Source organism: Octopus bimaculoides, chromosome 3, assembly GCF_046866305.1.
Source record: "Octopus bimaculoides isolate indiv1 chromosome 3, ASM4686630v1, whole genome shotgun sequence".
Lineage (NCBI taxonomy): Eukaryota > Metazoa > Mollusca > Cephalopoda > Octopoda > Octopodidae > Octopus > Octopus bimaculoides.
The window spans coordinates 96,789,617-96,807,255 of NC_142930.1; the positions used below are offsets into that span (position 1 = coordinate 96,789,617).

The window sequence follows — 17,639 nt, forward strand, 5'->3', positions numbered from 1 at the left end:
TTCTGACAATCGATTTAATTGAAGCTGCTGTGTTTATAGACAGGCTAATGAATGGTAAGCATGGTTATTCTTGATAATAAAGTCAATGATGTCAAAGTATTTGAAATAAAGTGCTTGGTTATGTGTGTGGGTGGGTGCTTGGATGCCTGTACTAACATGGTTGTGTGATTAAGAAGTTCACTCTATAGAAATGTGGTTTGGGGTTTGATCTCACTGTGTGATACCTTGGCCAAAGCCTTGAGAGTAAAATTTATTTATCAGAAACTGTGGGGAAAACTTGTCAGTTGAACTGTTACTGGATTTTTTTTTTTTCTTGTCTTTCTTTTGTTTTATGATAGACTTCATCTTGGGTGATTTTTAACTGAGTCCACTTTGTTGCAAGCATTCAGAACAGGTCCCTGGTGCCTCATTGGATATAACTTTCTCCCTTCCTCTCACTAGCCTTGGAGGCTCTGAAAAGAGTCATAGCCTTGGCCATAACTACTAAAACTTATTGGAAAACTACTACATGAAACATGCATTCATTCATTTGAATTGAGGTTTTATCTTGTTGCTACTTGAAAATTTTCATATCTGTTTTTTTATGCTGCAAGTAAGTCCAAATGCATATGTGTGTGTGTGTGTGTGTGTGTGTGTGTGTGTGTGTGTGTGTGTGTGCTTGTATGATGTGCGCTTGTGTGTATGCATGCTTGCATGTGTGTGTGTGTGTGTGTGTGTGTGCTTGTATGATGTGCGCTTGTGTGTATGCATGCTTGCATGTGTGTGTGTGTGTGTGTGTGTGTGCGTGCGTGCGTATTTATATACATTTGCGTATACAAAAGAGGGATCTTGTAGAAGTGAAAGAGGAAAATATTATAAATTTGATCTCTGGATGTTGAACCTTATGAAGGAGACGGCAAAGAACTGCAACAAGTTGTGAGATACTATCTTTGGATACACCTGTCCATCTTATGAGAGCAGGTGGCAGTGTGAATAGATGATGGGCAGTGTGAATACAAATACGATATTAGTTATACACATCTACACAAGTTAGAGAGAGAGAGAGAGATAGAGTGAGAGAGTGAGAGAGAGAGAGAGAACAAGGCTGGCCAAATAGTGCATTAACACTACTTTTAAATATCAAATATAAGTTTTAGCCAGTGTGGCATAAAAAGGCAAAAGAAAGTTGCATCTGGATTTGTGTTTCAGTCTGAATAGTTGTAACTACACTCAGCATTCAGTGTCAAGCAGAAGTGAATATTAGAGAAAGAACAAAATAGCAGCAGTGTTGATGACTACATGTTACAATTGAAGCTAGAAATGTGTCTTGTTTATTGCCAGGTTATGAGAATAATTGTATTAATCAGCATTAAGTCCAGTCAACTTTCTCAATTTTGATGCAACTGAATTACACTAAAATGGCCAGAGTAGAATACATAATAGAAATAGTGTTACAGTGGGAAGGGTAGCTGCCATGATGGTGCACTGAGTGAAAAGCATATGAAATACAGAAATTCAGGTGAAAATGCAATAGAAACAAAACTAGATAGGGATGATGCATGAATAGTGGGCAGACATTATGTCTGCATTAGTAACAAATAAGAACTACATTTACAAAACAATTCACAATATACAAGTAATATAATAATAATAATAATAATATTATTATTATAATATAATAATAATATAATAAATAATATAATAATTAAATAATAATAATAATAATAATAATAATAATAGATGAAGAACCTGAAACCACTGCCACCAAACAAGCAAAACAAATCAAACATACTACTAAAAAGAATAGACAGAAACAAATTGAGAAATGGTAGAGACAGAAGCCTCTGCATGGGCAGTATATACTTCAAAGCCAAAATGCTGACGTAGACCAAACAACTATCTATCAGTGGATGAGAAGCTCAGGACTGAAAGTAGAGACTGAAGGTTTCATATTAGTGGCACAAAATCAAAGCTTACTTACCAACATCCTGAACTTAATATGGACAGTATGTGCAGCATCAGTACCACATAAGCACAAAAGCATCCCAAAAGTGGAACTTGGGAGACTGCAGCAATCAAACATGCCAAGAAAGAACATTGTAATACTGAATGGGAATACAAACTGCATAAATCAGATATAGATAAGAAAAAGTGCAATAAATCGTCCAGCCATCTCAAGCAGGTGACTAAGAGGGCAGTGCTTGAATTTGAGCAACGCATAGAAACCAACCCTGACAGTAAGGTGTTCTGAAAATATGTACATTCAAAGTAGAGACTTCACTTTCCAGTTGGTCCTCTTCACAATCCCCCCACAAACCAGATTATTGACGATCCCAAAGAATGTGCAGAGCTCATTGCTGAATGTTATGCAGGCATTTTTACTGTTGAAAACCAAAACGTACCATCTCCATCACCTCTGACACCAAATTCCATAATAACTATGGAATTTACTCCTGCAATGCTGTGATGTCGCCTTAAGAATAAGTGTAACTATGCTTCTCCTGGTCTTGATGGTGTTACATATCTGCTTCTCAAACTTGGTGGGTACTTTCTTCTGCACTAGCTTTCACTCTTCTTTCAGTAGTGGAAAACTGTCAGTGTCATTCCTCTGTTCAAAAAGGGTGATCACACGTCACCTGTCAACTATCGTCCAGTCAGTCTTACTAGCTGCATTGCCAAACTGACAGAATCCTGTGTCAGAGAAACACTGGAATTCTCACAGCCTTTATCTGGCCCTTGCAATATGGATTTATCCCTAACTCCAGCTGCTGTGATCAACTTATCATGATAGGATAGGACAGCATTTACATTGGAAAATATATAAAAACTACAAAATCAGCACTCCAGCTTACTAATATGAACATCATCCTAAGCCAGTTGTTGAAGATAAAAATGTCACTATCCTCTGGGATTTCCCAGTCAGCACTGACAGAATGATCCAGGCTAATCAAGCAGACATAGTCATTAAAGACAGGGAAGAAAATATTTGTAGACTAATAGATGTAAGTGTTACTACTGATAAAAATATATTTGTAAAGGAATTTGACAAATTAAATAAATATAAGGGCCTGTAAATTGAAATAGAAAAGATGTGGCATCTTAAAGCAAGAACTGTTCCTGTTGTTGTAGGTGCCCTTGGTATGATAAGAAAGAGATGTCAGAAACATGTAGATAATCTCCCAAGAGAACCATGTTTCAGAGAAATCCAAAAGATTGTGCTGACAAATACTGCCCACATCCTTTAAAAAACCCTATCAATTTAAATATGTGTTGTACTACATGAAGATATTTCACTACTGCCCTTGCCACTTCCCCTCCCAAGCTTTCAGTCATACTGTAACATCTCTTATCCTTCACTCACCCAAGTTGCTGATAGTGTTTCGGCAAGTGATTGTAACAAACATGTAGATTAAAAGGAAATAATAATAATAATAATAATAATAATAATAAATAATAATAATAATAATAATAATAATAATAATAACGATAATAATAATCCTTTCTACTATAGGCACAAGGCCTGAAATTTTGGGGAAGGGGTTAGTTGATTATATTGACCCAAATGTTTCACTGGTACTTAATTTATTGATCCCAAAAGGATGAAAGGCAAAGTCAACCTCGGCCGAATTTGAACTCAGAATGGAGTAACAGACAAAATACTGACAAGCATTTTGTTCAATGGGCTAATGATTCCGCTAGCTCGCTGCCTTCATAATAATAATACTTATTTCTACTCTAGGCACAAGACCTTGAAAATTTTGGGGGAAGGGTGCTAGTCGATTACATCAACCCCAGTGTGTAACTGGTACTTATTTCATCAACCCCAAAAGGATGAAAGATCAAGCTGACTTTGGTGGAATTTGAACTCAGAACATAGCAGCAGACGAAATACTGCTAAGCATTTCACTCAGCATGCTAATGATTCTGCCAGTTCGCCAGTAATGATAATGATGATGACAACGATGACGACCTTGTAGTTTCTGCTGCTGCAGCTGTTGTTTTTGTTCAGGTAGCATAATGTATAGTACAGATTTTCATTAAAAGATTTGTCTTTGAAATGGCCAAATGACAGACTCCCTCATTTACTTGTGCTTGATAGATCAGATGACTGAGTAGTCAAGCTACTGGGTTACTTGCTCATGGACCATGCATTCAAGCCTGTTGTTAATTTGCCCTGTTTCTAGAATAAATACAATTCTACATTGTTTCATTTCTACAAACTACCAGAAACAATTTGTAGCTGATCAATCTGGTTCAACTTCAGACAGATGCTGACCAATCTCAGTCTGCTTTCCACAGTACTGGGATACTCAGCAATAGTATATTTGACTCATGCATATTAGGCTCCATATTAGGCTCATGACACACTGGGCACTGCCATGTAGATTCATCAATAGAATAAGTTATGATTTATACAAGAGTAAATTTCTTCTCACAAATCGTTTTTGAAAAATTTTACTTTTTATTTTCTTTTATAAGATTCTACTATTTTGGAAGCTTATAAATTTTCCAAAAAGATATATTCTTAATTTTTTTTCTATTTTCTGTTTTGCTTTACCCTTCATGGAATCAACTTACATAATCTTTAATTTTTAATGGTTTGAAAAGATATTTGTGTTTAGTGTCCTCTGATGTTCATTAATTTACTTCTTAAATAACTTTAAACGAGTGTTTTCCTAACTGTTTAGTTTTATTATTACCTTTATCATCATTTTATTATTATTTGTTTTCTTAAATAGACTTTAAATGAGCATTTTCTTAATTGAACTGTTTAATTTTATTATTATTTTTGACAACAACTAAAGCCTCAGCTACTATACTTTACCAAAAATTTACATTCTTAGCTTTCCACTCCAGCAACCCCCCAAAAAATAAACCTACTATTTCACTTTACTGTTTCCCATATCAACTTTCACGGAGCACAACAAATTCTTGCAAAGGTGGGGTATAAATTTTGAAATTTTGGGTATTCTTTCAAAACAATTTTTTTAATAACAATCTGATATTTTATAACTTCCTCAATTTCATCTTGTTTTTTCCCATTCTTTAATTATCTCATTAAACATTTATATAAATCTAAATCAATAGCTATCAGTTATATTTGAATTTTCTATTGTTACAGTTTACCATAATACACATCTCCATGACAACAAATATATCAATGCACCACTGACTTTTATTGTCACTTCACTGCAGTAATATACTGTAATATTATACCTGATTTTGTACAATCATTATACTATCTTATTATCATAAAAATTTAGGTTTAGCTTTTTCTTTCCTGAAATGACTAAGCTCTGATTCAATGTTATATTTGAAAACTGTGCTGGGATTGGTGTTTAAAATGAAGGCTATTGATTACTTTGTTGCTGGTAATGATATCTGAACACAATAATCAAATATTGTAAGAGGATAGGTTAAGTGTTGAGTCGTCAGTAAAGAAGTGGACGTTGATCTGTTAGTTGTGTCTGGTCTATATGAAATAGATCAATGATGGATAGCAGAAAATTTGCAAATAGGATAATTGCCCTGGTGGAATAGTTGTATTAATATTTCTACACAGCTTATGTCAATACACCCAGCAACATAGCTGTGGAATAAGAAAGTAATTACTTGATGATCAGAATTAGATATTAGTTAACAAACAAGACAGCAGAAAGAAGGCAAATAAGGAATTAATTTATCTAATTTACATAGATTTTATGTGAGGTGAATTTCAATATTATTCAAATGCCTTCATTACATTTACTACTGGCTCTCTACTTGTATTATGTCATTATTGTATCACGTTTCTCTGCAAAGAGGGTTTTATTACAACAATCTCTGAAATGTTTCCCTATTCTCTTAAAGGTTTAACAACCCTATTTCTAACAATAATATACTCTACTAATGTGTTTTAATACTTTTCCCAAAACAACCATGAGTGTGTCCAAAGTGTAATCCTAGACCTACATAAAAGAACTTGTCAGTTTTATAATTAAGCAAATGAAAACGTATTTCATCCTTGAAAGTTAAAAATCTAAGCATCAGACATGTGATAAAAGAAAAATGGAATTATTTGTTAACTAATATTATTCTTTCTTTGACAAGGGACAGGGATAGGAGACAATGCTGGGTGTGTTTCATTCTTACTTCAGTAGAAGTGCATTTTCCACTTAACTTCCTAAAGTATTTGCGACTGAACTGCTGAAATATTTATTAGCAAAGAGCAGATATATGAAAAAATAATATTTTCTTGAAACACCACTTGAAATATGTTTAAGAGCTCAGTAAGTGTAAGCATGTTTAAGGCAAAAGTTATGATTTATTTCTAAGAATACACTGTTAAAAAAAAGATATCAAAAAAATTAATCACTTGGAGATGTAAAGGAGTTGCTGTAACTTTTTTTGTTTATTGGTCAATTTAATCCACTAACCCTTCCTCTCTAAACTGCTGGTCTTGTGTTATATTAAGTTCCATTAAGCTGCTGATTTCAGGCTCATCACCCTTTAATTTCCTCTAGAAACTGGATTCAGTAGAGAGTTTATATCTGGGAGCATGGAGTGGAAAGTTGGATTCTTTTTTTCATTATTTTTTCAAAGACTGGTAAAAAGAGGTTGTCTTCAGAGCAGAGGCCTAACTCAAATGCCTGCAACAGAGTTGCAAGCACTCAGCCTCAGTCTCTGCACTAAAGATAAGTGCTAAAGAACTCCAAGAGTCAAGTGGCAGTGTGAAACCCAGTGAGTCTTTTTATTTGGAATATAACTTACATATATTCAATTAGGAATATTTAAAATCTATTTTAAAATCATGTTTATTTAATTTTTCATTATTTATTATTGTTTGATAGTTACCTTTATGATTATTTAGAATATTTAATGTTTGTCATTAATATTTAATCTCTGCTATTGTGGCCTAATGTATATATAGCTGTTTTAACAAAATAAACATCATTAATTTGCTGTTCAGAATACAATTCATAAAAAGGTTCTTACATAAAACTTTGATGGGATTTTTACCTACTGAAATGTTGTGTTATTTTTGTAATAAGAAAATTTTAACTGAGATTCAAATACAAATACTGCTATATAAGTTGTTTAGGTAGTTGGATAATATAGAAGTAGGGATAGCCTTAAGCAAATTGGTATCAGAATTATTGAGTAATTAATTCACTCTATGAAATAGTAGCTCAGCCACTTCTTTCTGTCATCCAGTGATCAATATGTTTGATATCTTTATTTAACAGTATATTCCTAAAAGTAAATAATAAATTTTACCTTAAATTTGCTTATATTAGGCTATTAAATATATTGCAAGCGATGTCTCAAAAAAGTACTTTTTAAAAATATTTCTGCTCTGCACTGATAAATATTTCTGTGTTTACTTAGCAATTTGATCCCAAACATTTTAAGATGTGAAGTGTGCACTTCCATTGAAGAGTTCCAGTAAGAATGAAACATGTCCAGCATTGTCCTCTTTGCTTGCTGAAGGAAAAGAAAAAAATTGGTTATCATTTAATTTAATTTTTCTTTTCCCACATACTTGATATCACTTAGGCTTTTAACAGTCTACAGATTAAATGCTTCCACTTGCGTAAATGGCTGATTCTTTCACTGAGATCTAAGATTACATATTCTTAGCCAAAAGTGTTGTTTTGAGTAATGAATATTAATTTCGGATATCATTTAAGAATGAAAAGTATCTTTGAAGAAGATATTGGTATTTAGTTTCTTTTAATTTTTTCAATACTAAACAACCCAAAACCAAAAATCACCTTAATTAAAATAGTTAAATTTAAGTTCATATTTTAAATTGAAGATAACATCTGATTTCAGTGGGTAAGCATTTGTTGTTTGTCATGTCAAGAGTTAATTTTTGGCACAAAGGCAGTTTAATCTTGTACGAAAAATGGCCACAGTAAAGTTAATACAGAGTAGACTGGCACACATACAATATCTCTGGTTTACAACACAGCTAGATGTCATTCTTATGACATGCATTCTACAGCTGTAAAATCATTTATCTGACTCTTTACTATCTATTTATAACTGGTGAAGGCGTAACCAGGCACAGGCATGGCTGTAGGGTTAAGATGTTTGTGCTCAGCCATGTAGTTTCAAGTTCAGTTCCCCTGCATGGCACTTTTTGCTAGTATCTTCTTCTAGAACCCTCGGCCAACAAAAGCTTTGTGAATGAATTTGGCTGATAGAAATTGAAAGAATCCCATCATACACATACATATACACACATACAAATATATACTTGTATATATGTGCGCACACACACACACATACTTACACACACACACACACACACACACACACACACACACACACACACACACACACACACGTACACACACAATTGTGTGTATGTGTGTGAGCAAGTTTGTATTTCTTTTTGTCTTCACATCTATTCAGATTGTAAACAAAGGCCTCACTCTTCATGTAGGCAATTCACCTTGAAAGCATGTTTGGACTTGATATGTCCTGACATGGTATGCAGTTTTTGTATTATAAAAAAAAGTTTATTCATATGGTGTTTTTCATTTCCAGTTCTCTATAAAACCATACTCAGGCTGTTTAATGTTTGGTAAACTGAGAGATTATTGCTCTGCTTGGCAACAGTTGAAGTTGACTTTAGAAAGGGCATCCTGCAGTAGAAAACTCTGCCCTAATGTATTCTTATCTGACCCAAGCAAATGTAAAAATTTAGACATTAAAACGGTGATGACGGGACTGAAATTTGGTATGCTATGCTACAAACAGCTAGTAAAATTATCAGCATTCCATTACTACAACGTTTTAAGAATATTACAACTTGGGACTGCATCTATCTGATTTATTTCTAACTTTCAAAATATTCTTTTTCTTGTGTTTAATTAGTAAGGCTATTATTAAGATTTGATAATAGATCAATACAAAATCTCTGTAATAATTGCTGTTATTAATTAAAAGTTTACTCTTTTTTTAAATTCTAATAAATTGCTCAATTAATTAATATCTGAATTGGTAATTGGGAGTCAAATTGATATGAAAATATCATGTTTAAAAATTAACAATACAAGGTGGATTGACAGAATTGTTAAAGTGGTGCAGAATTTGTTCTGGCTCTTCTAAGTTCAAATCCTGCTAAAGTTAACTTTACCTTTCATCCTTCTGGTGTGGTTAAAATAAAATACTAGTCAAATACTGGGATTGACATAATTAACTAACAACCTATCCTCTAGAAATGTGTGGCCTTGTACCTATGTTAGAAATTATTAATATGAAATATCTACTGATACTAATATGTCAGCCTTCTCACATATAAATAAGCATAATTTCTATTTGCCAGAGTATTTGATTAATTGGTGGTAGGTGTACTATCTCTGCTTTAGAAGTGAATTAAATGAAGAACTTTTAGTGTCCTTGTTGCTTAAACCACGGCAAATTGTTTTTGCCTTGTAAATCAATAATTTATTATTATGGAGGTGCATGGCTTAGTGGTTAGGATTTTTGGCTCATGATTGTAAAGTCATGGGTTCGATTTCCAGTGGTATGTTGTGTCCTTGAGCAACACACTTTATTTCACATTGCTCCAATCCACTCAGTTGGCAAAAACAAGTTATACCTGTAATTTAAAGAGCCAGCCTTGTCACTTTCTGTATCACATTGTATCTCATTGAGAACTATGTTAAGTGTATGCATGTCTGTGGAGCACTCAGTCACTTGAGAATTAATTTCAAGAGCAGGCTGTTGTGTTGAACATCATTGTAACCAATGAAATGCCAGAAAGAGAGATAACAAATATGTTTTGTTCCTGATTTTACACAGTATTAAAGAAGTCTTCACTAAATCTTTTCTAAATTTAAAATAGTTTCCATAATCTTCTCTTCATAAATAAAAAAATTATGTTTTCTTTTTTTGGGGATAGCAGCTATTAGAATTTAGAATGAATTAATGATTCACAATCAAAGTTTAATCGTGTTTCAAAATATGATGACTATTACAAAACTGATTGTTTAAGTTAACAAAATGGAATAAGTTTGTTTGCTTTGAGGTGAATTTGTGGCAGAATTTTTTGGGGAGAAAAAGTCTTTGTCTGGGAAGCTAAATTCCCTTCTGTGTCTCATTAACAGTGTCTGTCTTATGAAATTATTGAACTGATATGTGCCTATACAATCAACAATTTCATTCCTTGGTCTCAGGTATGATTTTCTCATATGATATTCAGTACTGTTATCAGAGGCCTTTAGCACTTTCAAAGTGTTACCATGTTTGGGCATTTCTAATAAGTTTAATCAGTTCAAAATGAAATAACAAAGTCAGTGTTAGATCAAAACAAATTGTTTAGCCCATTCCTTCAGAAAACAATTTGCCATGGAACTATTCTGATGATACTTTGTTTTCAATTACATTGCAGCTCACAAAAGTGAAGGAACAGCTTTGTAGAAATTGCATAATTCAAATGCAAATTTTTTTGATTGACCTCTTTCACAATTAATTAAAAAAAGTGCAGTTGTATCCCCCATCTCTAATGCCAAGTTATAAAACATGTCCTCTCTAGTATTTTATTAACAAGATGCAAGATGTGAATAATACAGAACCATTGTGCAATATTCATAATTGTTATTAGTAATTTATATTTTCATTTTTATGTAACTATTAGATATTGTCCAAATAATTTTAAAATAAATCCTTTTTTGGTACTTTTTAAAAAAATTTGGTATAATTTGGAGAATAGGACTATACCAAGTACCTTTGAAAGCCCATAGAAATTGGTGAGATTGGCATAGTGAACATTCCACATGAACTGTTGCAAAGCAGCAATGACAGGGAAAATATGTGCATTCCAAAAATTACTTACCCTTGGAAAAGACTGGCTGTAGCAGCCCGTCCGGGCCTGGAAAGGTGAAAGTATTATGGGTGATGAGTGGAGGAGAGAATGATTGAGTTAAGGTTGCCTACAGTCAAGGTGGTATATGACAAGCCAACTTTGGGGAGCGGAGTTCACTGTGGTAGTGGTTGAAAAAGGCATAGACAAGATGGAGAATATTGGTAAGTTGTCGGCATGAGGTTCATTCAGTCAAGTGTAGCCACTTGCATAAAATACTGGCCTTGTACCTAGTAAGAAGAAAAAATATTTGGTATTTACTAAATATGATAAATCAATGGAGTGGAGGTAGATAGATTTGTTGAAAGTGTAACAATAAGACTTGGCATTAAAAGTAATTTAAAAGTAGATAGAATAAAATGTATCTGTAATATAAGATTTAATTAATATCAAGCATTCTATGTTTGAGGATATAGATAATTTGATACTGTCTAAATAAATATCGGTTTCAAATTTTGGCACAAGGCGAGTAATTTCTTGAGGAGGGGGGCAGAGGTAAGTTGAATATACTGACCCCAGTACTTGACTGGTACTTATTTCATTGACCTTGAAAAGATGAAAGGCAAAGTCGACCTCAATGGAATTTGAACTCAGAACATAAAGATGGACAGAATGCAGCTAAGCATTTTGCCTAGTGTGCTAACAATTCTGCCAGCTCACTACCTTACTGCCTAAATATTAACAAATGATATTGCTGGAATATATATGAACTAGAAGCACATTCTGAGTCAGAAACAAAGATAAAATTTGTGTGTGTTATGCACATGCATGTATTGGTGCAGTTATGTGGGATAAAATTGACAAGTATAGAAATAGACTAATACCAAAAGTAGCACTTGAATGCATGTATGAACAAACAAACAGACCAGTAAATGATCACCTATAACAAAAATAAATGTCTACTTACAAGACTTGTTGCTGATATAAGTGTTTTATTATTTATTTCATGAGTGCTTTATGCTCTTTAAATCACCGTCACATAGACTGATTTGTATTCTCATTGATATACTAGGAAATAGTAACATACTTTTACTACATGGAGAGACTAAATAGGTATTTTCATGTGTTGAATTCTTTGTAGTTTAAAGTTGGTTTCTGCTTTCTAATGAAATGTGCCTCAACTGTTTGGAGGCTTACATCCTCTGGTTATTTTGCCATGAGCTGTGATTTTGTATTTCTTCATTTATTTTTTGTGTTGGAATACTGTGCTAGGTGATGTGGATTTGTAAAAATGTTCCTCTAATCTGATTTGCAATCATTGTTTAGTTGATCCAATGTTGTTGCCTCCAGATTAACCTGTAAACAAATTGGTTTTTAAACACATTAGTCGAATGACGTCTGTTGATTGGACAGCAACCAATGTGGCATGCAACATCTTGTGTATTATTTTGGCCAAAGAACTGGCATTTACCCAGAGTGTAGTCATTATATGCTATTCTGAGAGGAAAGTTGTCCTTAATCAATTCGCCATCTGTTCACTATAGTATGACACATTGATACATATCCTATTTTTACCATTATTGTTAATCTTTGTTCCCCTTTTTCTCCCATCGTTTACTACTATCTGTCTGGATAGTGCCACTACCTTTGTGGTCTGTTTCTTTGCCTGCATACTCAATTCTCAAATGAAGTCTACAGCCTCTAATAGACACCATTCCTCTGAAATTTCCTAGCAGATGAGTTTATCACCAGATGTATATGTGTGTGTGTGTGTGTGTATATACATAACGTGTGTTGAGTATTTACAGTATCTCAATTGAGGGTTATTTGGTGTGCACATTTTTAGAATCTGGTCAACCAAGAGAAATTCAGCATAGCTACAGATCCCCCCTCTCACACTACTTTTGAAAATCATGAAATTGCAATATATTATGGATATAGTTATATATATTATGTAAGTGTATATATGTGTATGGGGAATATGCCCAGTATGGAACCGAGAAGACAATAGTTCAAAATGAGGCATAAAACACATATTATGTAGTATGACAAGACATAAGTCATCACGTGTATATGTATGTGTGTAAAGAATAACTGAAATTACTACTGATGTTTATACTAAATTATGCTGATGACGAAGATAAAAAAATATGGTAAGTCCTGTTTCAGTAGAGCTACAAGAGAGCAAAATGTGATTTGAGGTAACTTTGGTTACTCTTTCTAGCTAGTTGAGCAACCATTTAGGGGCTACTTTGTTAGCTTTATTGAAAGGCTATGTATAAAGATAGGTAACAACTATACATACTCAAACATATATGCACACACTAATGGAATTTAGTTATTCCATTTCAATAACAGTTCAGTCAGCAGATATATACATACATCTGGGCTTCCTACTTCATTATTTCATATTGGACAAATCTGAAGCAGATGCTTTGTAGATGATGTAATATTCACCAGTCATTCTGAACCAAACATTTATCCTGATGGGAGATCATACATTGAAATATCCCTTCTACTTTTCTATTGCTGAAACTAGCCTCTTATCACATTTTAAATAGGGAAAGAAAAAGTTTTATTCTTGTATTTATTTATTATTTTTCTGTTTATTTTTCTTTGTTTCTTGCTTTCTATCTGTATACAATTTGTCCATTGTGCAAATGTAGACATTATTCTGAAGTGAAATTTGTGCAATATTCAATTTTAAAATTCTTATCTCTTAGCAATATTTTTAGAATTATTTTTACTTATTTGTTAGCATGTCTCATCTATTTTCATCATCCCCATCATCACCATCATCATCATCATCATCGATGTTGGCATTTCCTCATTGTCACCTTCATCCTCATCATCAAATCCATCTTTGCCATCATCATCATTATCATCATCATAACTACTATCATTCTCATCATTGTCTGCTGTGACAGTAACTTTGTCATTGTCATCATCGTCATCATCATCATCATCATCAGCCTGAAATCTGGTCAACTATCTTATGGAAGCTTTTTTCTGCGTGTCCAAATACAGCATGTTTCATTGTGTTTCTGGGTGAAGAACATCCTACATTGTCTCATTTTATCTAGCTATCAGAAATATGTGTCAGCTCACCTGGGCAAATGACATGCTATTCAAGTAGAAATTTATCCTTCATCAACTTAACACTTTAAGACTACAGTTAGGCACTAGCCTCATTAAAGTTCACCTCTATCTCATACTTAAGATATTTACAATTACACACACACACACACACACACACACATGTTGGCAATACCACTATATAAATATTTACTTTCCTTTTTCTCCTTTTTTTTTATTAGGAGTCAAAATGGACTGGTCCAACTGCGGTGAGTACTTAGCAGTGGCTGGTTTTGTACGACTTCCAAATCTATACTGTCGAAATGAGCTACATTTCTATAGCAAAGATGGAAAACTCTTACATCGTGTGGTTGTACCCTCTCAGGTAAGCTTCTTAAGTTTTGTTTTTGTTTCTGTAGAATGTATGAATATTGCCTATATGTGTATGTTTCCACACCTGTATATCTGTGTGTGTGTAATTGTATGTTATTTATGTATATCTGCCCAAGAAGATCATGACAGATTAGAATGTCAATGAAAGGCAACTCCCAGAGGAAAAGATTTTATATATATATATATATATATATATATATACACACACACACACACACACACACACACACATCCACACATATACATATATGTATAGATGTATATTATTAATATGTTTTTAAATACTCTTTCATATTTTCTTTTATGCTTGCATGATGATAATGTCTAAAATATTATACCTTGTTAAATACTCTCTCTACAACTTTAAGGTATATTGTGACATCCAGAATTCTTCATGAGAAAATTTTTGAGGAAAAAAACTTTTTTTGTTTTTGTTTTTTTAGATATTTTCTATTTTAATCTGTTTAGTCACTTTGTTTGCAGCTCTCTGATATGAAAATGGATGCACTTCTAATTACTTCGAAAGATTTATTTTTATATTTATCAGTCTTTCAAATTAATTCTATCTGGCTAGCATATTTTAGGTGTTTAAAGACATTTTGATGGATGCCAGTTTTAAAGTTACCAATCATTATCAGAATCAGTAGGAAATTCATTGGCAACAATTTTTCTTAATTCTATTCTAATGACACCTTGGGAAATCTAAACTTTTATTTAAGTGAACATCATTTTTTAAAAAGTATATAATAAGCTAGTTGTTTGTTGTTGTCATCACTATCTAGTGTTTGGTTATTATTTGCAGTTATATTCTCACAAGTTTAAAATGTCAATAACTCCTTATTTACTGCTAAATGACATCAAATCTAATTCCAACAATACCTTCTTATTTCCTGTTGTATTTCTATAGAGAGAAAAACCAAGAAATCTGTGTGTGTATGGAAATGGGGATACACAAATATCAGCACACAGTTCTGAATAAAAAAAAAAAGAAAAAAAAGATTTTGTGTTTTAAATTTGTATATATTCTTGGCAGAATATGTGTGTGTGTGTGTGTGTGTGTGTGTGTGAGTGTGCTTGTGTGTGTGTGCATGCACGCGTGTGTGTGCTTGTGCATGTGTGTATGTGTGTGTGTGCACGTGCCTTTGTGTGTGTGTGTGTGTGTGCACATGTGCACACATCTGTATGTATGTGCATTGAATAAATAAACTGTTAAAAAATTGTGCACAGAATCTCTACAGATATATTATGCAAAGTGCAGAGCAAATCATGATAAGTGAAAAAGTAACTGAAACTGTAAGTTTGTAACTCTTCTTTCTCTGTTGTGAAATCAGATATTAAATCCATTCTGACATTTTCATTCTGAGACCAGCATATCCACTTTGAGATACATTGTTGTCTGTTACAATTTGACACTGAATATCATATGAATATATAAGAAAATCAGCTGAAATGTATGGTTTCTTTTGGAAATTATTGCTGTTCAGCAAATATAAAACTGTTTCCTTACAGTTTATAAAAAGGAAATTTTTTTCTTTGTTTTGTCAAAGAGCACACACCACAGATGGATATATTGGCATTTCTGACTACATTGATGTTGATAAGTACACTAGCGCATATGATTACATGATTACACTGATATAGTCAGTGTCAAACTGATTGTATAATGTCACCTGTTATTATTAGTTTCTTTTTATTTACCCTGTTTGCATTCATGGATGATGTCATAATCATAGTATCAGACACATCAGAAATTAAGGCATACTCTTTGTAGGCCGTGAATTCCACAGAGCTCCCAATGGATCATTCTTGCCACATTGTCATGGCGTCTTTTGTATTCGTGTTGTATCAGTTTCAGGCATATGCTAACAATGTACCATACCATTTCACCTCTCTCACCACACATTCTGCATTTGTCACTGTCGGTAGTGTTGTCTATTCTGCACTTAACATAGTTGGTCCTTAATGCTTGTTCTTGAGCCTCACATATGAGTGCTTCTGTCACTATCTTCAGGTCACTCCTCATCCATAGACACTCTCTGTATCTGTCTTCACGTTCACATTTCTTGCAAACTGACTGTACATTATTTTTTCCTTCCATGCTTTTTCTTATTTTGTGGTCATATCTTCTTTAAATTTTTCTTTCATTACACAATTTTCAGTTTTGATGATGCCGGCCTTCTTTGTATGTCTCAAAAATGTCTCCACAGCATTTTTTATACACCACTCTAAGCTGTTTTCCTCTGCTTTGATACAGTCCTGGCAACTGATCAAACCTCTCCCACCCTTTTTTCTGGACAAGTACAGCCTATTGGTGTCACACTTAGAGTGGAAGGCTCTGTGTACTGTTAACATTTTTCTGGTCTTGGTATCCATTCTCATCACTTCTCTCTTTTGCTATTTTATAATTCCCACTCCATACTGAGGTGATGCTATCATCCACATATTAACTACTTGGATTTTATTCCATCCAGTCAATTTTGTTATCATTATTATTATTATTATTATTATTATTGTTCAGTAGTTTTATTTTTATACCGTGCTTTCACTTCACTTATTATTATTATTATTATTATTGTTCAGTAGTTTTATTTTTATACCGTGCTTTCACTTCACTTATTATTATTATTATTATTATTATTATTATTATTATTATTATTATTATTATTATTATTATTATTATTATTATTATTCACTATTATTGTTTTTAATTATTATTATTATTATTATTATTATTATTATTATTATTGTTGTTGTTGTTATTAATAATAATAATAATATCTGCTTTTAAAATTTTTAACATACCCACATTGATTGGACATACATCTTGTACAAGCTGTCTCTATTCATCTTGATATTTGTCATCTCATCTATGAGACTTAGTAGTTAAAAGTCTGATATCACCACTTTTACCTTTGTCTTCCTCAGGTCTTCCGCTTCTATGAATACCTTCCATTAATAGTACATGCCACTTTTTCAACTAATATCCATTGTTTTATTATTTCAATTATTAAATGTCCATAACAAAGCAATTGTTTCTCCTGCACCCATCAGAAAATAGTTTCAATGCTCAGCTGCTCTCTCTGCTCACCTGAATTCTGCTGAATTTTTCAGTTTCTTAAAATTTACCTAGTTGGCCTTAAACATATATAATCTCCAATGCCATTCCACTCCATCAAGCAACTCGAGTAAGCAAGCCTTATCTATATATTTACTTCTTTTAACATAATTTTCAATGATCCACCTAATCTCCTTGCAAACATCTCAGTGGAACTTTCATCTGTATCCAACCCAGCTAACATACTTGTTTATTCTATTTATTCATTACCTATCTTGTTCATCAGCTTTTTTCTTCACCATAATCCTAATGTCTTTTTATTCAAACTTCCGTTTATCTTTA

At 33.0% G+C, this 17,639-nt stretch overlaps 1 protein-coding gene across 4 annotated transcripts in view; it reads left to right on the plus strand.

Moving 5' to 3' along the window:
* LOC106875473 (tubby-related protein 4) overlaps nt 1–17,639 on the plus strand; it is a 680,107-nt gene that overhangs the window by 440,494 nt on the left and 221,974 nt on the right. For all 4 annotated transcript variants that reach the window (XM_014923630.3, XM_014923632.3, XM_014923631.3 and 1 more), the window contains exon 6: nt 14,092–14,234. In XM_014923630.3, the coding sequence (XP_014779116.1) occupies nt 14,092–14,234 (143 nt within the window). The remainder of the gene's footprint in view (nt 1–14,091; nt 14,235–17,639) is intronic.